The sequence below is a fragment of the Fusarium oxysporum genome, chromosome V (genome assembly GCF_013085055.1).
Source record: "Fusarium oxysporum Fo47 chromosome V, complete sequence".
Classification (NCBI taxonomy): Eukaryota; Fungi; Ascomycota; class Sordariomycetes; order Hypocreales; family Nectriaceae; genus Fusarium; species Fusarium oxysporum.
In genome coordinates this window covers 4,002,588-4,026,153 of record NC_072844.1, presented here as the reverse complement: position 1 = coordinate 4,026,153, position 23,566 = coordinate 4,002,588, and the positions used below count along the sequence as shown (strand labels likewise).

Below are 23,566 nucleotides of genomic sequence, written 5' to 3'. Positions count from 1 at the left end.
CTTCAGTATCGTGATGATGAACACATAAACCTCCTTTTAAGTCGGCCAAGCGGACTCTTGACAGACTGCGTCTCCCGAATCGCATGTTCACCAAAATTACCCGCATCTCCAAGTTCCAATATCCCGGTATGCCACCCCTCGCCTCGGGAAGTTGTGGAGAGTTCTCGGGATGCGTCTCGAGCCCGACTGCCCGAGTGTGGCACCCCATTTTCCGACATGGATTTGTTGCATGATCTGCTACCCAATCGTCTTCACCCTAGTCCATGAGGGTCAGAGTTTGGGCTATATGCTTTTAAAGTCGACATCGACATCTCATGAGATGCGAGTTGAGATATTGTAAAAAGATAATTATCGTAAAATTTATACGAAAATGTCGAGTCCTGTTTCTCATAGGGATGAGTCTACGGACTTGAGTCCTACAGTTACAAACACGTCAATGGATTCGGAGCCGAAGAAGACGGGCAAGAGAGTGCTCTCATGTGTGCTCTGCCAACAGAGGAAAAAGAAATGCGATCGGAAGAGTCCGTGTTCAAATTGCATAAGGGTAAACCGCTCTAAAAAGTCCTAATGATTCAAATACTGACAGCTTGATAGCTCAAAACAGTCTGCACTCCAAGTTTACCAGCTCCGCCAAGGAAGCGCAGACGTCCGAATCAAGATCTTCTGGAAAGGCTTGCGAGATGTGAAGAACTCCTCAGGCATTGTACTTGCATAAGACTTCCAACACCAGAGCATAGTCCGCCAAATCAACGCGAAGAATCACCTCTGAGTTTACACGACGGTGATGATTTGAAAAGGAAGAGAAGCAGAGAGCCGTCGCCTACAGAAGCAGAGTGATGGACACCTGGAGTCGTTCTCTCGTGCGAATAAGTTCTCGAAGAAAATATGGATGGTCGGTCGGTTTGTTGTTTGACATTGAAGTCTTCCTGGCATGAAGCTTCACATTTCTTGAGACCCGGTTTCTTGCAATTGGGGCTTTGACTTCATGGGAGTTGAGGCCTTTCTTTGGGGATGGACCTTTTGGCAGACATTGATGGATGATTTGCCTGCATTTATGACGATACCCAGTTCATTTCTTTCAATGTCTCAGTTCCTGAGTTACAAAATAATCATTTTGCACGATCCCTCTTTATACAAGACGACCAGATACTTATACAATCACCATCCAAACCTAGTCGTTCAAACACGCGGCAGCTCGCGTTTAGAATAGCGAAACCGAAATGCGAAAACGTAAAAAACCTGGGGCCTTTGAGTTACTCGGACAGATCTGACCCTCCATCAGCAAAGCCATTACAGGGGTGAGTTACAGGGATCACCCACTGAAAACCAATCATTTGGCAGCCCGCTTTTCAAGGGTTGCAGGTGACCAATTGACCTGAGGAGATCAGGCCAACCATAGCGTTGTCTTGACAGAATTGGTGGCGTGAGCTTAAAGTCAGTGGTCTGAGTGGTCTACGGGGTTTGTAAGTGTCCGCTTCCCGAATAGCTTCAGATTGGATGCTGCGTACGGGGGTTAGGCGATGGGTGAGGTGGTATTTGCTCACCATTAAGTGAGACTGACTCAGAATATGTTGACACGAAGACAGGTATGAAAGGTGATTCTACAATCTAGATAATTCGTCAATCTTGAATGCCTGCCATTGTATTGGTAACTTGCGCCCAGCCGGAGAATAACACAAGACGATACACCTTGATCAACAATTGACATATTTCCAAGCGAGGCGGTTATACGGATATACGCAAATAGAAATGCTTATTTCGATCCCGTCGATCCATTTCTTTAACGGCTAAATATCCACCTCCACAATGTCACATCACCAACAACACACCACTTCGAGAATCCTACGGACGGAGTGTCTCTCAAGCCCGTACTTCCGGCCAATACCCCAGATTTCAGAATTGGAAGATGGTCTAATACTCGTCGGGCCTATTTACCGATAAGATTTTGATGATGTGGAATGACATAATCTGCTGCGAGGTCGAAGACGACATGTAGTTTAGCTCGAGGTTGACGTTTATGTTCCCTGTTGGTTCGTGTCGCAGCCGTAGTGATTTTGTTACAGTAACTCCTATCTTGGACCTCGTATCGGTATCTGTAGCTTGATAAATAGATATATGAATGATCAAGTCATGGTATTGGAGGATACATTCAGTCAATTAAAGTCGGTTCTGCCAGACAGCGACGAGAACCTGAGCGTCTGGAAGACACCTCGCGATACATTATCGAACCTAATGGCTATAGCTATTGCTACAGCACTCTTTTATAGTTCTCTTCATCTCAAAACTCCATCATAAACGGGTTTGTTATGCGTGTGCTGAATAAGAGCTGTCTAGAGACGTAAGCGAAGTACTGTTTAATGTACAAATCTTAAACATACAGTTAAGTTAAATCATAAATATTTATACACTAAGTTCCCTACAGGCTACAAGCATATTTCATTGCTAGTGTCAGAAACCTTTCCTCTCAAGCTCTGTATAGTCATCTTCACAATATTAACTCCTATCCCTCCTTTTCTCTTCTCTATTAAACCTGTCCCTATCTCTCTCACGAATCCTATTTAAGCGACGTGATGAAGACCCGGCCTTCTTTTTCTTTTTCTTTTTATTATCCTGCTCTTTTTCATTTCCCTCCAGACCATCAGCAAGAGCCGATGTGACGTGAAGTGGTGATCCATCTGCTTCAGTGGATCCGCGCTCACTTTGCTCTGTTTCACGTTTCAGTGCATTGAGCTCAGGTAGAATCAGCATTTGTATAGCATCCTCGACAACTTTGAGAAGTCTGGGGTTGTTTATATTTGGCGGTGATCCTGCGTTGGTTTCGGTGGAATCGGTGCTTTTGCTGCGCTGGCTTTGTTTGGCTTTGGGGCGTGATCGTCTGGCAATGTTTCAACTGCGAGGCCTCATGTCATCGTCGGGTATATATCCTGAATCATAGGGTTCATATTTCGAATCGCCCACGTTCTTGGCTGGCCTTATTCTGACTCTTCGTAGCTCATCCAAGATCTTGGCGGCCTGCCTATGACCGCGATCGATTTCAATATCGACTGGGCTCTTTTGGAGAATCGAATGTCCAATGTTTGGGGCTTTGGAACTCCCTATAGGGCTACCGTCGAGTAGCTCATCCGAAGGTATACGAGAATCGGGGCTAGTCTCTGTAATATCATGATGGTGTTTTGTGTCAACACCCTTCCTCTTACTAGGCGTTATTCGTACACGAACCCCAGGACGACGCTTACCACTGGGACCACTATGGCCTTTTAAAGCGTCGAAGTACTCTATGTCTAAGGAGTCGTGCGATTTGGAAGAGGGCAGATGACGCGCTATTGACAGTCCAGCGGACAGACTGTTGCTATTACGATACATCGTTTGTGCCAGTCGACCCGTCAGTGCCTCTTCATGTTGAGTTTCGTCTTGTCTTATTTCAGTCACTGCTTCCTTAGTCGTAGTTTGATGCCACCGCCGGATTCCAGGCATCCGATTTTGTGGACTCTTATCTCTGGACTCAGGAGACATGTCGGATTCTCTCAAATGGTCAGTCATCCCTCGCATATCTATCGGTTCGGCAGTTTCAGAAGTTTCGAGGCTTCCAGCGCTAGCTGACCCTTCGTCCGCAGTTATCGGCATGAACTGCAGACCTGCTAGGTCCAAGTACGACTTGGGGGGCATATGTGATGGCATCGAAGCAGTTTGTTGACTCGGTTCCGAGGCCAAGTCAATAATGTCCTCAACTGGCTCCACGATCCCGCCGTTGGGTTCCCGGGCGGAGGTGTCAATCCTTCTCCGAGGTGGTAGCTCTCGACCACGTTTGGCTTGTGCTTGAGCAAGAGCTCGACGATAGGCCCGTGTGTTGATGAGTTCGTAGTCGAAGTCAAACTCCAGTTGTACTCAGCTTGCTCTCTCGATTCTCCCAGTCCGCATAGATGCTGTCGACTGTTTCCTTGTCAAGCGAGTCAAGAATCGTATCACGGCAACTCCAGTAAGTCGGTATGAGAGCCGTTATATCCTCTTTCGCAACTGTCAAAGCACTCTGTTTCTTGGCGACCAGCGCCTGAACTTCTCGTACCGAGCTCCTTTGGCAATGCGGTTAGCTAGTTTCACATTGGATCTCTGGAGTTTAGGCTTACAGGCTCAGAAGTTGAAGCAACAACAAGATACTTTCTCGTTTGTGATCAAGTCGCCCGAGCAGTTTTTTTCATATCGTCTTCCTTCCATAATACCATGAATCGAGCTTTCCAGTCACTCCGATTAAAGAGCAGCTCAAACTCCTGCTTGATGCACGCCAAAGTCGCGCGACAGCCCTTGACTGCAATTGAGAAAACCTCTTCAACCTTGTATCGCGAGATTGCTTCTTGATTGTCCTGCAAGGCGTCCTCAACACCCTGGAGTGCTCCTTGAATTAATTGAGCCTCTTCAGCTAGATCTGAGAGCGAGTCGGCCGCGTCGGCGATCGTGCCAACGATCTTTTTGACTTCAATCGTGCATTTGTAGACAGCGGCGGCCAGCGCGACTGAGGCGCTGGTGATGCTAAGAGGATCCATTCAACACCTGGGACCCTCCGTCAGGGTTTGAAACAGATAATTATGGTCTTGTCAAGTCAAGCTCGCCGGAGTTTCCGAGAAATTGCTCACCAGATGCAGTTGGAGGTCTGTTGAGTGCTGACTTTGTGTGTTCGGTTTCAACCTCAAAAGTGGCTGTGCATCAGAAAGCAAAATGAGGGACTCTTAGGCATTGGATAAGAATGGATGTCTAGCGAGTCACGGGAATTCTTGCATTTCTAGCCAATAAATTCTAAGTGATGCTGAGCGACGACGTAAGACGACAGCCTGATTTGATACGTATCGTCTGCAGTGGGCAATGGTAACAAGTCGCAAGCACAACACTATGAAATCAAAGCAGACTGACTATATTGAACGGTCGGGATATATACTGAAGCCGTCTTGTGAATAGGGTCGTTATTAGCTACCTGCGCTTACTAGGGGCCTATCTCCCCTACACTGTTGACCATAACCCAATTCCTTGTCAAGCCCTTGCACCCTCGCCATTGAACCAATCAGGCAGGTAAAATCGGGCCCGAAGCTGTCTAATCTCCAAAAAACAACTTTCGTTACATTAGACATCAAAGACTATGGACAGATCTTATTTGACAGTCACATCATTTGCATTCACGTCATTTGCATTCACGAAATTCCTATCTCTGGAGCTCCTCACAAACATATCGATGCTGGTGTCGGAGCTGAAATCATTCCTGCTAGGAGCGACAGGCCCGGCTGGCTGCTCAACGCGCCTTGTTAGATGTAGGAGGTAATTTTGTACTCCCAGCCTATCTGTTAATGATTGTTATACGATTTCCAATACTGGCTTGACACTTGAGATCAAAACTGCGTACGGAGACTCCACTCTTTCACAAGTATTTCTCGAGATCAGCGGAGTCTGTAAAGGCTTGCTTACCAGGTATGAGAAGAAAATGAGCGCAAGTCACATGAGGAAAAGGGATTGCTGTGTCTTGCCTATGAAACGCCAGAGATTGGACGCGCGTTGTGGAGACAAATATGCCCAGCAGCTCTAAAGATTATGCGTTTTCTTAGCAGCTCACAGTTCTAGTTCCACCACGGAGTCTTTCTAGTAGAGTCCCTTTTGACAACATGACAAGTTGATATGTAGAGAAGCCTCCATTCATGATGCAATTCCTATATCAGCGCTCTTGTGGATGATGTACGCTTGTTTTGCCGCCGTCCAACGCTGGTGACCTCTTCATGTGATCTGCCCGACGCAGTATGGCTGGGCAGGGTAGAAAATTCATATCTTGATAGCTAAAACTATTACTAAGAATGTAGGAAAGGATAAAGACACTATGGTATGTTCATTTTCACAATGACTGCGGATGAACCTGCTCAGCTCTCCCTCACTTGCAACCACCTCAGGCACTAGTATCAGGCTATTGACAATGTAGACATCAAAGAGACACTCAGGCACTGTGTCCCAGCGGTGTCGAAACCCGACGTTGCGACAATATCGCTCGGCTATCTTATCGCGTGGTTGGTTCTGATATAAAGAGCGGCGAGCTGACAACCCAACATGGAGCTATTGGCTCTTGGCAATTCAGTTTGACCAATTGAAGCTATCCGATGATACACAACTATCAAGGGTAAGGAAAACCAATTCCGCACTTTCCCCCGAGTCTTCCGCTGCTGGAACCCAAGATCCTGGTAAGGCCGACAGAGCGAGCCAACGAGCCAATGGCACATCGCTACGACCTTCATGGTTCCCCTGATTGTTGGTGGTCATACAGTGCGGTGTCAACAGCGGCCGACCTCTGATTCAAACGCACACGAAGATTATTGGGACGAAGAGAAGTTCAAATTGTTGTCGGAGGATTAATTGGGTACTGTACACGGGGCTATAAAGTCGCTACGATCCAGCCCAGGTTCGCTTAGAAAAGTGGCTTTGGACTATTGAAAGCCTTGGGCGACTGTCAACTCTAAACGAACCTCCTCATTCTTATCTTACACGGCCAAGCGGTTAACAGAATTGTGAATTTGGGCGAGCTTTGAACCATATACACAATATTGAGTATCTAGAAATATCTGAAGTTCTATGGAGGGTGCTGCTGAATGTTCTGTCAGATCTGCATTCGGAGTACTCCAGATCTTGGCGATCATCTCTGTGTTCCAAAAGCCCTTACAATTCATGGTTACACCTGTTGTGGACTGGACGACAGCCTACCAAGTGTCCCAGAAACAACACATGTTCTGCCCGGCTAAAAGCCGTTAGTGTATCAGTTGTGGCTTTTACTCCTGATAATTTGGTGCCTATCTTTACCCCAACCAGGAGCTGACCAGGTCCAATGGGATACCATGCTGATATCTCCGATTGTTAAAGCCAAGGATAAAAGCAAAATTAGCAGCAAACAACGTAGCAGCCAAGAAAAAACTATTGAAAAATCATGCGGATGGGTCAATAGTCTAATTCAGCCTTTCAGCTCTCGGAAGTCGGTGGGAGTCGCTCCGGATCGTACGGTCAAGTCTCTGAACGGATGCGAGGATGCCTGAGCGATGTGAAAATAATCAACAGTCCATAATATCTATATAAACCATCACAGCAGCCAGCTTTTACGGTGCTGCATCCTCCCAAACAACTTCCCAGACAACCACATAACTACCATAACCACCATCACTATGCGCTTCTCAACCGTCATTGCTACTGCCCTCGCGGCTTTCTCCAATGCCTCCCCTTGCCTTGCGGGTGCACCTGAGCCCGTCATCTGCGGCGGAAACGGTTACGTCGGTGCCACGAATACCCCTTGGTACAAGAAGTCCCAGGCCGAGGGCACCATCGAGGGCTGCTTCAACTCCTGCACTGGCGGCTGCAAGGCCATCAGCTTCGACACCCAATACAAGACGTGCTACTTTTACACCGCCGAAGTTTCCAAGATGCGCCTCTACCAGGTCACCAACTCGCCCATGACATTCCACTACTTCGACCGAGCTTGCGTCGCGGACGCTGTAGGAAAGACCTGTGGCGCCACTGGCTACGTCGGAGCCACGAATACCCCCTGGTACAAGAAGTCGCAAGCTGAGGGTAACATGAAGAACTGCCTCGATGCCTGCCGTGGTGGATGCAAGGCTGTCAGCTTCGACGTCAAGTACAAGACCTGCTACTTCTATACTGCCGAGGTCTCGAAGATGCAGCTTTACACTGTTTCTTCGCCCATGAGCTTCTACTACTTCGACCGAGCCTGTGGCCATGAAGTTACTGAGACTGCCAATGTCTAATTTAGTCATGTTACCGTTGACAGTTGACCTCAACTCTTGTCTTTCATTCTAGTGTTGGGGCGTGTTCAATACGATGTCGGCGAGGGCTACGAAGCTACGTGCTACAATACTGCCAGCAAGCGATGTTGGTTATACGGGGTTTACGTTCCATGTAAAATAATTTTGATAACGACAAGTTAGATAGTTATATTTACTAAACTCATAATGAGATAGCAAGATATGTGTCAAAGAGCTCTGAGGATTTATAAGCAGTATATATTAAACTGTTATGTAGCTCATGGTTATCGTTGAATCATAATCTATACTTATCCAAGGGGCTCTTATGCGATGCGCACCTATGGCGCGCCCAGGCCGCTAGCGACTCTGGCGCGGTGTATCTGAATCCGAGGTTCCAGCGCTAGTGTGGTGGCTTTGCACTAACGGAGGGATGATTTACCAATAGGAAGCCCAAATCTGACGAGTCAAAATCTGGAGACTTCGAGCCGCCAGAGATAGGCGCTGACGAAGATATTCTAGAAAAAGATGGTCAAGGAAGAAGTGACGAGTCCAATAACGAGATTGCTAGCTAGAGCATCTGGAACATGGTGTATTATAGGCTATAGCTAAGTGAATGGAGTTTCTGTGCTATTCGGAGACGGCCTAGAACCGATCGCCGTTCGTCCGAAATGCGAAGGGAGGTAAGGTGCAGAGCAGGTAGTCACAGCGCAGACTGAACCGAGCAGACTATGAGACAACTGGCAACAAAAGTGCAACCAACTAACAGAAGTTGCTGATAAGATTTCTCAAGAGCCTTGACCCCAATACTTATAATCTATTTCAGCTACCTGCGCCGTAGGGTGATCTCACTCTAAATACACTATCTTGTTTTGGTCCTTCTATTTAGAGCCTTGACTCCAGCCAATTGCAGGAGCCGATAGGTAATCTAAAGCTTAACAGTAGTTACATCGCGGACTTGAGAAGCGACAAAATCATTCGCTAAGGGAGTCTTGAGGATGAAGGTTACAATGAGTCCAATGGGTAATACTCTTCCAGCCTTTGGATAATTGAGATTCCAACTCCAAGTCTTCTTTCCTTACAATGCTAGTCGGCATTACACAAATGTACTGTGTGGAACGAAGGTTGTTGCTGTCATTGTTGGAAAAGCAGAGTCAGCAATATACAAAATGAGGGTAAGGAGCCAAGTTCTCTGTGGTGATACAAGCTCTCAGCCACAGGTCCCAACTGCAAACAACACATCTGTCTCACAAGAGGGTAAGGGGCGACCTAGGGGTTTGGTTAGACCTGAAGCGGACAGCAACTGCTACTGTATGTCCTCGATCACAACTAGACGACAATGAGAGTACCTCGTTGCTCAGGAACGGTTTGGCTGACAAGGGCGGTGCCAGTGCTTGCCGCTCACGTGGCAGGGTGTGGATCATGTTTGTAGCCAATGCTTAAAAAGGGAGTGATACGGCATACACAAGATAGGCAGAACTCGATAGGAGGTAGAAGCCAAGGATACATGTTCACAAGGCTGGAGACGGTGCTTGTCTTGTACACAGAGTGCCGCCTGGTGTGCAGCCGGGCTAAGGAGTGGTGAACGGCCGAAGAGGATGCAGTCTCACCGCAACTAGTGGCACTGTGATATCGCTTTCTGCTCCGGATGCTTCAGCTGTCAAAGACCGGTGGAGGTTCGTATAGGTCCTTACGCCTCGCCCTCGATCGACAGGTACTTACGACTGTAGCTACTCTTTGGGCGACGAGATATGAAGTTTATGATAGAACGTTATACCTGCTACGGACCTTTCTCGAAACCGTGACGGCAACATGTGCACTGCCCGGCTTTAACTAGAAGGCGTGGAACAAATGTTCAGCTGTGAGCGTGGTGCTCCAGAGAACAAGAGTGAACTACTCGAAGCCATCGATTCCGTTGTCCGCACGAACCCAGTCGCAGGCTGGAAAGGCATCTACGCCGTCGGAGAACACGTCAGCTATATTAACGGGCTTGGCGAGGACGAGTCAAACAATTTTCTGGATTACTTTCTCAATCTTGTCATAGGATATATGGCTGCAGAAGTCTAAGAGCTAGCTCCCATGGGATTTATGCTGCATCGCTGCGGGCTCTGTAGACGACGAAGACTGGGGCATGAATGGCCCAGAGCTGGTTTGTCGACGGGATTCCTCCCAAAGCCCCAACTACTGTTGGTATAAAGCGTAGTCGAACTGACGTTCTTACCTCACGTCAACCTAGAGACATCTTGGGCAAGCTTAAAAGGGTCATGACCAGCAGCTCGAGGTTTCACAGGCATTTAGAGAATCTGATACTGCTTAATTCTAACAATCTGTCCTGCTATGGGGCAGATATTTCAGAAAAACATTCATAAACCAGCCTATCGTCTTCAAAATGCCCGAAAGCCGCGTCTCAGAGGCGAAGTTTAGGCAAAGCATGAGTGATTTGATGGTATCTCTATCGATTGAAGTATTAAACGCCCGGGTCCCTAGCGCTATACCACCTTGGCCTTCTCCTCATGCCAATCCCCCATATGTCCAAGCGAAGGACTCGGAGAAAGGCTACTCAAAACGTAGTCCAGCTTTCAGCTGCAAACTATATCTCAGTTGCGAACCGTTATCAGCCAATCAAATACAAGACTTTCGTAACGGGAGAAAGAAGCTTCAGCCACTGAATAACTATTGTATCTTCAGCCGCAGCCATGAATTGGAGTATCAACGCTAAAGGGTCATTTTCAGTTCTAGGCCCATAGACTATCGATAAGTCGGGACACTATCACATAGCTAAGGCTTGAAGTCTCGTGGATATGGTATGGTGCGTGTTCTATACGCGCTTAGCTCCCGCCACAGGGCTGAACTATTGAAAGCTGAACCAACGCCACACAAACCTGGAGTCCCCTCTTCTGATTTCACATGTTCATAACGCTCATATACGAAATTGGTCACTTGTAGTAACACATGCAATGCACAACCCAAACGGTGTATGACCTGACTGTTGTGATTGCCTACAATGAACTTCGGCAGTGATAGACTTTACACTTTGTAGAACGCCATTCCCCTCTTCTGCTAGGCACTAATTTTGCTGACCTTAGCGATAGGTGAATGGCTCGGAAGAATAAGGAGTGGAGGGGGATAAGGCTCTGTAAGTCAACAAATAAGCTTTCAGGCATGCTTTGATACCTAGCACGACGCCTCTCGCCCAACGGGTAATAGATCACAAGGAGAGATGACTTGCATGTGCCTCTATTCTGCCTAGTTTGAAGCTTGTGATTACAGGTATAAAGCGGCCATGATCACCTGCTGAAATGTGAGGACAAACGCACGATGGCTTCTGTACTTAGTAAGGAATCTCTCGCTATTTCTTTATCCATTGTCACACTACTCATTGGACTCTCTCACTTCAACATGATCTCCCTCAAACCCATCTTCAAGTCCGTTTACATTCGTCTTTGGAAATTCGTCAACATCTTTGTCCACTGGCACAAGCTCCCCACATGGCTGGGCGTTTTCAATCTCCTCGCTCTTCGATATGAACTCCGCGAGAAGAACCTTCACGACACCTACCCCAATGCTGAGTTCCAGGGCACTGCAGCAGATTGCCCCATTAAGAACTCAAAGTTCATCGCGAATAGGAACTCAGATGGCGATTTCAATGATCTGGCGCAACCAAAGATGGGGTGCGCTGGTATGAGATTTGGTCGAAATGTCCCGAGAAAATATACCACGCCGCCAACTCAGCAGGAGCTGCTTACGCCCAATCCAAGAATCATATCTGAAAAGATTCTTGCTAGACCTGAAGGCCAGTTCAAACCCGCCGAGATTGTCAATCTTCTCGCCGCAGCGTGGATCCAGTTCCAAGTTCATGATTGGGCTCAGCACTTCCTTGTCACAAATGGCGATAAAGACGTTGAGATTCCTCTAGATAAAGCCGACAGGTGGTCTGAGCGTATCATGAAGATTCCTCGAACCAAGAAAGACGATGCTCTTTCGCAACAAGATATCGAGACGCCTGCTTATACCAATGAGTGCACCCATTGGTGGGATGCCTCTCAGATCTACGGATCCACTGAAGCCGAGACAAAAGCTCTTCGAGCGCAGTGCGATAAATCGTATCCCGGCCAACTTCATGTAACACGTGAAGATGGTGTGCAATTCCTCCCTCGATCAGACGATGGTATTCCCAAGACTGGTTTCAGACAAAACTGGTGGTTGGGACTTGAACTTCTTCATACGCTATTCGCGCTTGAGCATAATGCCATTGCCACGCAGCTTCATCTTTCGAACCCGAGTTGGTCGAGTGATCAAATTTTTGATACTGCTCGACTGATCAATTGTGCTCTTATGGCGAAGATTCATACTGTTGAGTGGACACCTGGTATTCTTCAGCACCCGGCGCTGCAGATTGGAATGAATGCGAACTGGTGGGGACTCTTGGGTGACAAGGTATGGCGTCTAACCCCGACTGTGCTATGATGATTGATTACTGACTTATAGTAATAGCTCTGGCATGTCTTTGGCCGTGTCTTTGACAACAAATCAGAAGTCATTTCTGGTATTCCCGGATCAGGCGTCGATCACGACAACGTGCCATACTGTCTCACAGAAGAATTTGTTTCCGTCTACCGTCTCCATCCTCTCATCCCGGACAACGTAGCATTCTTCAGCATCAAAGATGGTCAACACAAGGGAACTCTGCCCATCAAAGAGGTTGCGTTCGAGTCAGCCCGTAAACCCTTTGATGAAGACAAATCGGGCTTGGGTCTCTCATTCGCTGATGTCTTTTACTCCTTCGGCGTCAACTATCCAGGTGCTATTCGAGCTCACAACATGCCCAACTTCTTGCGCGACTTGAACATCCCAGGTGATAAGGACTTCCCCCACGGTCGACACCTGGACTTGGGAACAATTGACATCCTTCGTGACCGTGAACGCGGTGTTCCCCGCTATAACGCTTTCCGACGCCTGTTTCACATGGCACCTGCAAAGAGCTTCCTTGATCTCACTGGCGGTGATGCCAAGTTGGCTGCTGAGTTGGAAGATGTTTACGATGGAGATCTTGAGGCTGTGGATCTTCTGGTTGGTACACTCAGCGAGCCTCTGCCCAAGGGCTTTGGCTTCAGCGACACTGCCTTCCGCGTCTTTATCCTCATGGCCACCCGTCGCATCAAGTCTGATCGCTTCCTTGCCGGCGATGGTTGGTGCCCTGAGGTGTACACTCGCGAGGGCATCAATTGGGTTCAGAATAACACGATGAAGGATGTTTTGTGTCGACACTTCCCGGAACTTGCTGCAACGCTGCACAATGTCAAGAATGTGAGTATTCTTTCTAGTCACTATGATTACTCTGAAACTAACCGCAATAACTGGCTTTCGCACCTTGGACGAAGATTGGTCAGACTGAGGCTTATGCAGGCCCAGAGACTAACAAAGCAAAGAACTGAGGTGTTGGTTTACAGAAATGAGGAATTTCTTTTCTCTTCAGGAAGAGAGTTTTATTCAGGAGATATTATACTGGGAGCAGTTGAAGGCAATTTGAAATCAATATACGACGGGAGGGCTGACTTGTTAGTGTTGCCTCTGTTCCTGATATGTAGCAGGCTAGAGTCTATACAGAAGTAAAAGCCAGCTACTTGAATCCTTCTCATGCATTATCCATCAAACCTAAGTACTAGACGGGATATGTAATTCTCAGTCACTATCTTCAGATTTATATTATAGACATAACAGAAACTATCGTAGATCATGTGTACCAAGTAGGCTCAGGATACTCTCCCAACAAAAGATACCTTCCCAACTCCCGATTCTTATACGCCACAGGGTCATGCAAAGTATGCGTCCTCAGATCCCTCCAGAACCTATCCAAGCCAACCTTTGCAGCCGTAGACCTCGAACCCGTAACTTCAAAAACTCCAGAAGTGATCTTGAGACCAGTGTCTGTAGTGACGACCTTGAGACTGGCGACCCATTCTGCGAACTCACCGCGTTGTTCGGCTGTAACGGCAGAGCGATCTTGTGAGTATTTTGCGTAGAGTGAGTCGGCTTCAGCGTTGACTTTCTCGGCGAGAGCTTCGGTGGCGCGGAGGTGGGCGAAGAAGTTGCCGTAGGTGGAGAGGATGTAGAATTCGTCTGTTGCTTTCTCTTTGTTCTGTGGATTTGTTAGAAAGAGTTGGATTGGGGGGGGGGGGGGTGGTGCTTACATCGCCGCCGAAGGGCCAGGCGCGAGTGTTCTTGACAGTGTACTCTTTGGCAAACTCAAGAGCACCGGCCGCAATGCCGAGGTACAAGTTGGCAAAGTTGAGTTGAATCCTGTACCTCATGTTAGTAAATCCGAAGAATAATAACAAGCACGGGCAACTTACGTTGGCAAGAACAAACTCGTGAAAGGAATAGCCAAGATGTTGGGATCTGGCTTTTTCGCCTCAACATCCCACCCCAAGGCATCACCCCACGGCGCCTCAACATTCTCGATATTAACACCCCCTGACTCCGTAAGTCTCAGCCCAACATTATCCCAGTTATGCTTAAACTGAATGCCAGGCTGTTGCGTCGGAACAATAGCAAAGATGTGCTCTTCCTTCTCACCATAAACACCTTCAAGAACAGTCAAGTCTGAGATTACACCGCCGGTGCTAAAGTTCTTAAAACCATTGAAGATAAGCTTGTCCCCGTTAGAAGTGATCTTGAGATCGTTGTCGCGAGGGTTCACGGCACCGCCAACAAAGTAGTTGTTGGAGATGATGAGTTTGTGGGTGCGGTCTGCTTGCTCGGGAGTTCCGACTACGTTGGCGGTTGTGGACCAGACGAGATGGTAGCCGAGAAGCATGCCAACAGATCTACCATTAATTAGCATCCATACTTCAACATCATGTAAACAAAAACTCACCCATCCTTCTTGGCAACCTCACGAATCGCTCTGAAACCAACACTCCATGGCTGTTCACCGCCGCCATATTTAGCCGGACCGAGGATCTTGAGAAGGCCGGAATGCTTGAGGAGAGCGACTTCAGCTTTGGGAGACTTGTTCGCGCGTTCTCGAGCTGGAGCGTCTTTTGCTAGGACTTCAGCGACGTCTTTGGCACGCTTGATCCAACCCTCAGCGTCGGTGGGGAGAGTGGACCATTGGGCTTCGTACTCTTTGTAGACAGCTGGGTCAGAGCTCTCAAAAGTGGTGGCCATGATGAGAAATGCTTGGGTATAATGAAATATGACTCTACGGAGAATACTAAATTGAGGACAATGTTCTGAGAATTATGTTGTCTATATAGGCAAACTGCACCTCACATTGCGTGTACAACGTCACGTATGTCGTTATCATAGCTGCAGGGACAAACGGCCCAAACTGTCTGCAGCTCAAGCTAACCTCGGCAGTTGAGCAATTTATCTATGGCGATCATTCTCCAGTAACTGTGTCAATGTCAAAGCGGTTATCTAGTGGTTTGCACACATGGGCTGATCTTCTCTTGCGTGATTGGCGTTATCAAGGTTCAGCTGGGGTATTGGCGTGTTTTGGTCTAAAATGATGAGATGGGCGGCACAAAGCATGCCATACAGAATGACTAAGCCACTAGTCTATCTTCCACTTGCTTTTGTACTAATTTGATAAATACATGATACAAACTGAGCTTATACTATGTTTATTTTAGAATACGTAAAACTGTTTCATTGAAATATTAAACCATAAAATGAGACCAACATAACTCGGAGCTCTATGTTACTTCTGCTGTAGTATAGTTTGATATGGAAACAGGGAAGCCAAGTGCAGGTTCATGGCTCGGGCCAATTCAAAAGAAGAAGAAATGAAAGACTTTTGCACAAAGAGTGATTGATAAGCCAGGATTATGCACTTGCTGGTAAGCGATAAGATTGGTATCGTTAAGTGGCACAATTCTCTGCGTCAGATCTCGACAGGGAACCTTTTCCGAAGGGATGCACCGTACAAGTAAAAGTAAATCGGCACAGGTATAAATCCAACAGTGATGAAGGCCAACACGCTATTTCCCCAGCCTATTCCAAGCTTGGCATAGAGTGTCGGTGCGGCAAGGGGTAGAAAAGCTCCCGTTAGATTGCGAAGCAGTGTAATGGCAGCAAGTGCTGACGCCGCTGCTTGAGGCCCAAAGATGTCGATGATATATGTCTGCGAAGATGAATTGATGATTACCGCCCCGGGTCCGCAGATCGCAGTCCCGATGATGGGCACAACCCAGTGTACTTTGTACTCAGTGGTCCAACCGTAGATGAACAGGCCGATGGGGAACATTGGAGATACAAACATCATCATTATAAGCCGCCGCTCTGCATGGTAGTTCCCTCCCTCAGCATTTAGAAGGCGATCGCTAAGCTTGGCAAAGGTGATGACCCCTATGGCGCAACCAATACCGACGCCGATGTACGCCAACCCGGAAACACTAACACTCCATTGATAAGTGTTCTCGTAGACGGTGGGAAATGTGGCGAAGAGAAGCATGGTTACACCGAAGTTGAAGGCGATGTAGAGTGAGATTAGAGCGACGATGGGCGATGTGAAGAGGAATTTCATAGGCCGGGTTAGGGCATGGAGGACGAGCTGCTTGATCGGGGTCTGCTTATCGCCGGAGGCCCGTAGGTTTGGATTGCCTGTCTCTTTACGAAGTCTAGCAGCCTTAGACTTGAGTATGTTGATAGAGCTTGTTTCGTGCATGTATAAGAAGGTACTTAGGGTGACTGCGCCAGCCTAGAGGAAAGATATTGGTTATCTTGCGCTAGAAAAGGAGGAAAAGGGGTAGTGCTCACAAGCATCAAGATGAGATAAAAGCACCATCTCCATCCGAGATTCTCGACAACGAATCCTCCCACAATAGGACCAAGCACCTAGTCTCATTATCAGCTTATTAAAATCCGACAGATACTCAAGGGGGTACATACAGGGCCAAAGAGCGGTCCAGCGGTAAAAATAGCCATAGCAACACCCCTCTCCTCCTTGGGCAAAAGATCAGCCACCGTACCGCCTCCCGTAGACATATACGACGCAGCAGCCATACCAGTTAACAAACGAAAGACCAGAAACTCTGCAACATCAGTACTACGCGCGCAACCAGCCGTAAACCCCATGTACAAGATTGAGCTTGTCCTGTAAATCGGCATGCGGCCAAAAACCTCAGACATAGGGGGTATGAATAATTGGCCCAGGGCAAACCCCAGTGATGCCATGGTGATGGTCAGGACTTCAACTGTGTTGCTCTTGAAGCCAAATTCGCGTTGCATGGTAGCGGCGCCGGGGGCGAACATGGTGGTTGCGAGGTTGGTGTATAGGACGGATAAGCTGATGACTATGATGTTTGTCAACTTGTAGGCTTTGGACCAGTTGCGTGGGTTTTCAGGGTCGTCAGGGCCAGACCAGTCGACGATATTCGGGTCTGGTGTAGGAGCTACTTCGCCAGCTTCCATTGCATCCTTTTCAGCATCAGTCTTCATATTTGCAGCATGGATATCTTCAGAAATAGTTTCTTCTTGCTTGTCGGTATTTGGTTCCTTGTCGTGGCCAATATGGCCTTGAGCCGTAGCATCGAAGCTGACTGTCGTGGTTGCTTCATGATTGCAAACGGTTTTATCGCTCTCGGCTTGACCTTTCGCCATTGTTGCCAGATACCCGTCGTCGTATGTGGTGTAGTGGTGGGCATAGAATAAGCTATCCAAATTCTTAGATTTCTGAGCTTTCTTGCCTCTGCCTCGATGCTGACCGTGTTGGAAAACAAGTTATATATTGCCATAAGAGAAGAAATAATAGTGGTTTCAAGGGCAAACTCAAGTAGTAGTTGGCCATGCCGTGTGACCCTGTTTTGCACCGGATTTGCTCCGTTGTTGGACATGATTAGCAACAGATCATCCAGCGAACTAAATCAAAGCAAACAATACAAGAACAGACAATCATCAAGCTCAAGTATCCTGCAGTTTCTATCAAATTCATACTGCCTCAATAGTGATCCGAAAGTCCTTCAATGAAGGCAGTAATTAGATGTTTGGCCAATACTGGCTTTTTATCAGCCCCACTTAACCATCCTTATAGGTCTGGTAAAGCTGGAAGCGCAAGGTGGGGCGCCTACGTTTGCCCCCGTCCTCTGACTGGCTCATTAAATGCTCCGTTAAATGCTCCGTCGATTGCTCCGTCCAATGGACCCGCCTATCCCCCGACACCCACCACCACCTTGCTCCGCCGAATACTCCATCTGTCACTTCCACTCTGACTTTCCGCTGACGCTTTCTTTTCACTTCAAAGTGACAAAAGCTTGCATTTAATGGATTATCTTGAGCCACCCGCATATACAGAAACGCCGAGCCTGCCCAATCAGCAGCCCAGCACTGTTATCAAAGACTCGCTGCCTCAACTTCGAGATCGTCGGAGGGAGAAACCGCTGCTTTCATGTACCTTTTGCAGGAACCGAAAGTAGTTCACACATTTGCACTAGAGACAGCACTGAAACTAACAGATAGCCACTCAGGGTGCGATGTGACCGTCAGCTACCATGCAAGACCTGCACGAACAGGGGGATTGGCTTATCCTGCACTTACGAGGTAGGCTGTACAAGCCGGGGCAAAAGCAAAGTCAGCGTCGGGGATCGCATTCAGCAGCTAGAAGAGCTCGTTCATTCCCTAGCTAGGCAGCAGCAGACGCCAGTTGTGCATGCCGACAGCCTCGTTCGAGAGTCTTCAGATCCTCCATCCCAGCAGAGTATCTCTACGATCCCACTAACACCTGAGGAGGAAACGCTCGTGCCAGCTTCAAAAAATACGCCTATATCGCAGAGCAAGGATGGTACTGATTCCCCCAGAGCCTCAGAGCCTGGCAGCATGCGTCTGAATTCACATGGTGTTGGTGCCAGCTACGTCGGGAGCGTTCACTGGGCCGCCGTCCTCGACAGTATCTCTGAGCTTAGAGACCATTACGAGGAGCAAGAAGAAACTCGGCTACTGGCCACCAATGATCATTTATTTCTCCATAGTCCTGGACCTAGGCTGCTATATGAGCCGGTTCAGACCACAAAAGCTGATCTTCTTGCCTCAGTTCCGGCCAGGCCCGTTGTTGATCGAATGGTCGCGAGGTACTTTAACACACAAGGTGTTGTACCAAGCATACTTCACAGTGGGCGTTTTCTTCAAGAGGTATGGTGTTTGCTATGTATCGGAGTGTATACCTATGGTTCAATATGGATCCCCTACCCCTTTTCCTCCTTTTGGAAACTACTTCCTGAATTCTTTACGTTGGCTGACAGTTTGAACCACTTAAATAGTATGATAAGTTCTGGCAGGACCCACCAGCCATGCCGTGCATTTGGATCGGGCTCTTATTTAGCGCTATGTGCGTCGCTACGCTATGTCAACACTCAATTGATGACCCAACGGATCCGGAAATTCAAGGGCGAGTGCGCGTATTTCGGGAACAGACTCTTCACAGCCTCATACTAGGCCAGTATACCAGAGGCGGGGAGTACGTACTCGAAACCTTGATTAATTATCTCATCTTTGAGTCGTTCATGTCCCAGGAGGATGAGACCGGGCTGTGGCTTGTGCAAGGTATCATCGTGCAGCTCGCCCTGAGTCAGGGCTACCATCGAGACCCCCACAACTTCCCAAGCATTACACCATTTTCTGGTGAGATGCGGCGGCGCGTGTGGGCAGTCATTGTGCAGTTGGATCTTCGTCTCTCGAGCCAGATGGCGCTGCCATGTGTGCTTAAGTCCCAGCAGTATGACACAGCTGAGCCGCGTAACCTGCTGGATACAGATTTTGACGAAAATACCATCGATTTACCCCCTTCGCGTCCCGAGACGGAAGTCACACCTGTGCTATACAGCTTGGCTAAGGGGAGGATAGATAAGATGATGGGGCTGGTCAACGACATTGTCAACGATACCAAGGAGCATCCGTACACAGAGATCATGGAGTTGGACCGGAAGCTGCAAGAAGCTGAAGCATCACTTCCGCCAATTTTCACATGGCAGCCCCTTAGTCAATCTTTCATGGTGGCGCCTGAGATCGTCATGCACCGCGTGTTGCTCCAGCTCGCCATACAAAGACTAACAATCTGGCTTCACCGGAAGTATCTCGAACCGTCCTATACCCACACATGCTATCAACACTCACGCAAAGCTTGTGTCCAGGCGGCGATCAAAGTTCTGGAATTCCAGCAGATAGTGCTCGAGGAAACACAGGGAGATGGACTGCTGTATCCTACAAGGTGGGCTAGGTGGATGCTCCTGTCCTCCCGGCCGCGGGCAGTCTTTTTGCTAGGCGTGAGCATTCTGTGTTACTATGTGCAGCTGACCAAGTCGCGGCCGGATGTTTCGCTGGACGAGAGCACAGGGTCAAAGATTCACGGTCTGCTACGTAACGCGTACCCACTCTGGCTACACTCTACCACAGTATCTAGGGAAGCCAGGCGGGCGATTGATTATCTAAGCCTCAGATTAGGGCTGCAGGAACAAGAGATTGGCGTACCTCTCGCTGATTCTACCGCCGAAACGCCTCAGGATACAGATATGTCGCTTGATCAGTTTACTTGGGACGCATACGAAGGTAAGCTGCCGAAATAGGTTATGCTTCTGGTCTTTTGTAACAGCATACCTTTTCCTCCGATTCTGCCTCCAGGTATATCTGCTAATACGCGGCGCGCTAGAAACTGATGTTTTCTCAGAGTGTATCGCTGGATTTCCAACGACAGCATTCAGTGGGGGTTTTATGGGACTGGACTTATCTTCAGCCACGAGCGTTTCAACATCGGATCTGTTTTCAAAGAATTTGGAGACCCCAGACTCGGCGACCGGGTAGACAGAAGAACCCTGTTACTCATCGGGGAGAAAGAAACCTATGACCTCTAACCTAGTTAATGAGAATAGTTAGCTAAATTTAGGATAAATTTAGAAGATCTTTAGACTAGTTATTCTATCAATTAGAGTAAAGATTCTACGTTCTTTTACTTCCTATACCCTATGAATGACATGGTTATGGTAGGTATTGGAAGGTGGTCTATTTCTTCTCAGTAAGTCAAACTCAGTCTTGTGCCACTCTGTATTACACAGTCGCAGGAGCATAGTCTCTGGACACAAATATGCGTCTATCTTTTTGTCCCCCCTATTCCGTTTTCCTGTCACATCTAAATCCTAGTTAGTTTGGGGCCTCGAGGCTGTGGCGTATTTCGCCCTAAAATGATGAGATGTGACATGTAAACCCTGCAACTATGGATTGACGTGATCTACGCTTATCTCGGCAATTGTTTACCGACCAAGTCCCAGGTCCTCGGTACCTATTTATTATAGAAAAAAGAAAAGAAGAGAGGTGCGGCCCGTTTCTGCTGTATAACATGAGAATTGCCTAAGATGGAAGTCAGGCGTGTCTCAAGTAAGCTGACAGGCTACATGGTGAAGCCACGAAATGATATATGAGCGGTATTTTTATCACATCCATTTATCCGAAAATAGTGTTTAGTCTCGTCACGCCATCTGATATCGGCAATTGATGCAAGTAGATCTCAAGGTACACGCGAAGCCAGCCCCACCATCTCCGCAAGCACGCGATTCGAGGGCCGCGATTGCGCAACACTTTTATATGTCGCATATCACTTATATGAGTATTACGCTCACCTAAAGTCTCATTCACTAGTATTACCTCATTCTTTACCCCTCATTCACTCAATATTGTGAGACAACTTGCAGTCAAAATGTCTGAATCGCAAGAGGCCCCCAAGGTCAAGAAGCAGCTTATTATCAACGCCTTTGTTGAATCATGCAGCGGTCATCAATCACCTGGTCTCTGGAGACATCCGGATGATAAATCATGGGATTTCAATAATATCAGTCACTGGGTGAAACTGGCTCAACTCCTTGAAAAGGGAAAGTTTCACGGTATTTTTATCGCTGATGTTCTTGTGGGTTACTCTCTTTGCATCACATGACATATCGCTCACATTCTCAGGGATCTTATGATGTCTACAAAGGTCCTCGTAACCCAGATCCTGCCATCATTTCAGGCGCGCAGTGGCCTGTCAATGAACCCCTTGCCACTGTGCCAGCTATGGCAGCAGCTACTAAGAATATTGGTTTTGGTGTAACCGTGGCGACTACTTATGAGCAGCCTTATCATCTTGCCCGAAGACTCAGCACTGTGGACCATCTAACTGGTGGGAGACTGGGCTGGAACATCGTTACTGGTTATCTCGACTCTGCTGCTCGAAATCTCGGACATACTGAGCAGCCGAGCCACGATGAGAGATATGCCATTGCCGAAGAATACGTCGATGTCACTTACAAGCTTTGGTGCGTGACTCGCCATCTTCATTTGAATTTTCACTCATGAACTTAGGCAATCATCCTGGCGAGATGACGCCGTCAAACTCGACCGTGAAAAAGGCATCTACACAGACCCCTCCCTAGTCCGTCTCATCAACCACTCAGGAAAATACTACACCGTGCCAGGCCCTCACATCTGCCAACCCTCCCCCCAACGCACCCCGCTAATCCTCCAAGCCGGAACTTCCAAAGCCGGAAAGAACTTTGCCGCCAAACACGCCGAGGCTATTTTCGTCGCAGGCCACAGCCCCGTCACGGTGGCGAAGAACATAGCTGAGATCAGAACCCTAGCAAAAGAGCAGTTTGGTCGTGATCCTAAAGCGATAAAGTTCCTGGCTATGTTTTGTCCGATCATTGGAAAGACGCAGGAGGAGGCTGATGCGAAGTATAAGGAGTTTGTGGGGTATGGCTCGGAGGATGGTGCGTTGGCGCTGTTTGGGGGCTGGACGGGGATTGATCTTGCGCAGTATGGGGATGATGAGGAATTACGGTATGTTGAGTCGAACGCGATTCGCTCCGCCGTGGAATCATGGTCCAAGTCAATCCCAGGGGTACCAAAATGGACGAAGCACACTGTTGCAAATCATATCAAAGTCGGTGGTCTAGGAGCCACAGTCGCAGGAACGCCAGAGCGCATCGCAGATGAGATGGAGCGATGGGTCAACGAAGCTAACGTCGATGGGTTCAATCTCGCGTATGCTCTCATGCCAGCGAGTTTTGAGGAGGTTATATCTGATTTGTTGCCGGTTTTGAGGGAGAGGGGGTTGTTTTGGGAGGATTATGCTGTAGATGGGGGCACGTATAGAGAGAATGTCTATGGGAGGAAGGGGGTTGCTAGACCGCCTGCTGATCATCCAGCTGCGAAGTATCATTGGACGAAGGATGATTGAGCCAGTCAGGAAGGATAGAGTTGTTGGAAGAGATTATGATGTGTCATTGGGCAAGAAAAACTTTTGAAATATATAGTCAAGTGTTTTTAACTATATTTTGAGCAAGGCTGTTGTTTTTATGCTTATTTTTTTATTCTTCTTACTGGTTTGTCTTCTTAAAGTTGGTTGACTCATTGCCTCACCCCACTCCCGAGCCTTTACTCTAAACCTTGACACTTCCTAAGTTAACTTTCAAGCTTCCACTCTCACAGATCACAACACCGATGTGAAAGTCTATGTAATTATACTCTAAAAATCACATATCCCGTTCAAAAATAGCTCTTGAGTTCTCAAACCTTGTGGCTCGACTCGTCGACTGGCAATTCATACCCAGTCAAGCTTTGAATGTTCTCATTTTATTCACGAACTCAGAAGCCAAATTTTTATCAAATACAAGTTTCTATCATTCTACTGACTATAAAATGCCCTGTCCGTTTTGAAGTTGTCCTAGGTTCTCTTTTCCTGCTTTATATTTCCGAGGACCTGACTCAAGTTGACGGTTGACCCCACCTATCGTCTTATCTCTCAACACCAACTTCAATCATCTCATCTCCGCGGA

At 47.8% G+C, this 23,566-nt stretch overlaps 8 protein-coding genes across 8 annotated transcripts; 5 read left to right on the top strand and 3 right to left on the bottom strand.

Annotated features, from left to right (window-relative positions):
• Nucleotides 1-269: 269 nt before the first annotated feature.
• Nucleotides 270-1,238, top strand: FOBCDRAFT_224673 (uncharacterized protein). Its single transcript, XM_031185223.3, has 2 exons — nt 270-544; nt 595-1,238. The coding sequence occupies exons 1-2, from the start codon at nt 371-373 to the stop codon at nt 835-837; spliced, it is 417 nt and encodes a 138-aa protein (XP_031040865.2). The 5' UTR covers nt 270-370; the 3' UTR covers nt 838-1,238.
• A 1,162-nt stretch (nt 1,239-2,400) lies between these two features.
• On the bottom strand, nt 2,401-4,672 carry FOBCDRAFT_250852 (uncharacterized protein; the record flags this gene model as incomplete). Its single annotated transcript, XM_059610921.1, has 5 exons — nt 4,264-4,672; nt 3,886-4,070; nt 2,892-3,827; nt 2,531-2,858; nt 2,401-2,416 (listed from the first exon to the last, which is right to left on the bottom strand). Exons 1-5 carry the CDS (start codon nt 4,536-4,538, stop codon nt 2,401-2,403), a joined length of 1,740 nt encoding a protein of 579 aa, XP_059465002.1. The 5' UTR covers nt 4,539-4,672.
• A 2,419-nt stretch (nt 4,673-7,091) lies between these two features.
• Nucleotides 7,092-8,109, top strand: FOBCDRAFT_261382 (uncharacterized protein). Its single transcript, XM_031185218.3, has one exon. It carries the CDS (start codon nt 7,176-7,178, stop codon nt 7,770-7,772), a length of 597 nt encoding a protein of 198 aa, XP_031040860.2. The 5' UTR covers nt 7,092-7,175; the 3' UTR covers nt 7,773-8,109.
• A 2,975-nt stretch (nt 8,110-11,084) lies between these two features.
• Nucleotides 11,085-13,395, top strand: FOBCDRAFT_261381 (heme peroxidase; the record flags this gene model as incomplete). The annotated part of the gene is made up of 3 exons (XM_059611278.1): nt 11,085-12,203; nt 12,261-13,073; nt 13,127-13,395. The coding sequence occupies 3 exons, from the start codon at nt 11,085-11,087 to the stop codon at nt 13,199-13,201; spliced, it is 2,007 nt and encodes a 668-aa protein (XP_059465001.1). The 3' UTR covers nt 13,202-13,395.
• Nucleotides 13,396-13,459: 64 nt separating this feature from the next.
• On the bottom strand, nt 13,460-14,969 carry FOBCDRAFT_320043 (acyl-CoA dehydrogenase/oxidase). The gene is made up of 4 exons (XM_031185216.3): nt 14,644-14,969; nt 14,120-14,593; nt 13,958-14,066; nt 13,460-13,905 (listed from the first exon to the last, which is right to left on the bottom strand). Exons 1-4 carry the CDS (start codon nt 14,934-14,936, stop codon nt 13,501-13,503), a joined length of 1,281 nt encoding a protein of 426 aa, XP_031040858.2. The 5' UTR covers nt 14,937-14,969; the 3' UTR covers nt 13,460-13,500.
• A 685-nt stretch (nt 14,970-15,654) lies between these two features.
• Nucleotides 15,655-17,372, bottom strand: FOBCDRAFT_240394 (major facilitator superfamily domain-containing protein; the record flags this gene model as incomplete). Its single annotated transcript, XM_031185215.2, has 3 exons — nt 15,655-16,470; nt 16,530-16,607; nt 16,662-17,372. 3 exons carry the CDS (start codon nt 17,370-17,372, stop codon nt 15,655-15,657), a joined length of 1,605 nt encoding a protein of 534 aa, XP_031040857.2.
• A 645-nt stretch (nt 17,373-18,017) lies between these two features.
• Nucleotides 18,018-20,693, top strand: FOBCDRAFT_261379 (uncharacterized protein). Its single transcript, XM_054704761.2, has 5 exons — nt 18,018-18,180; nt 18,236-18,338; nt 18,391-18,896; nt 19,025-20,309; nt 20,410-20,693. The coding sequence occupies exons 2-5, from the start codon at nt 18,260-18,262 to the stop codon at nt 20,559-20,561; spliced, it is 2,022 nt and encodes a 673-aa protein (XP_054560736.2). The 5' UTR covers nt 18,018-18,180; nt 18,236-18,259; the 3' UTR covers nt 20,562-20,693.
• Nucleotides 20,694-21,450: 757 nt separating this feature from the next.
• FOBCDRAFT_183925 (luciferase-like domain-containing protein) lies at nt 21,451-22,968 on the top strand (the record flags this gene model as incomplete). The annotated part of the gene is made up of 3 exons (XM_031185212.2): nt 21,451-21,657; nt 21,705-22,045; nt 22,092-22,968. The coding sequence occupies 3 exons, from the start codon at nt 21,451-21,453 to the stop codon at nt 22,966-22,968; spliced, it is 1,425 nt and encodes a 474-aa protein (XP_031040854.2).
• Between the last annotated feature and the right edge of the window lie 598 nt (nt 22,969-23,566).

Coding starts and splice junctions, on each gene's coding strand:
- FOBCDRAFT_224673 (XM_031185223.3), top strand. CDS start 371: ATGTCGAGTCCTGTTTCTCATAGGGATGAGTCTACGGACTTGAGTCCT. Junction 545..594: donor CGTGTTCAAATTGCATAAGG/GTAAACCGCTCT, acceptor ACAGCTTGATAG/CTCAAAACAGTCTGCACTCC.
- FOBCDRAFT_261382 (XM_031185218.3), top strand. CDS start 7,176: ATGCGCTTCTCAACCGTCATTGCTACTGCCCTCGCGGCTTTCTCCAAT.
- FOBCDRAFT_320043 (XM_031185216.3), bottom strand. CDS start 14,936: ATGGCCACCACTTTTGAGAGCTCTGACCCAGCTGTCTACAAAGAGTAC. Junction 14,594..14,643: donor GAGGTTGCCAAGAAGGATGG/GTGAGTTTTTGT, acceptor AATTAATGGTAG/ATCTGTTGGCATGCTTCTCG. Junction 14,067..14,119: donor ACGAGTTTGTTCTTGCCAAC/GTAAGTTGCCCG, acceptor CATGAGGTACAG/GATTCAACTCAACTTTGCCA.
- FOBCDRAFT_261379 (XM_054704761.2), top strand. CDS start 18,260: ATGCAAGACCTGCACGAACAGGGGGATTGGCTTATCCTGCACTTACGA. Junction 18,339..18,390: donor CAAGCCGGGGCAAAAGCAAA/GTCAGCGTCGGG, acceptor TTCATTCCCTAG/CTAGGCAGCAGCAGACGCCA. Junction 18,897..19,024: donor GTGGGCGTTTTCTTCAAGAG/GTATGGTGTTTG, acceptor CCACTTAAATAG/TATGATAAGTTCTGGCAGGA.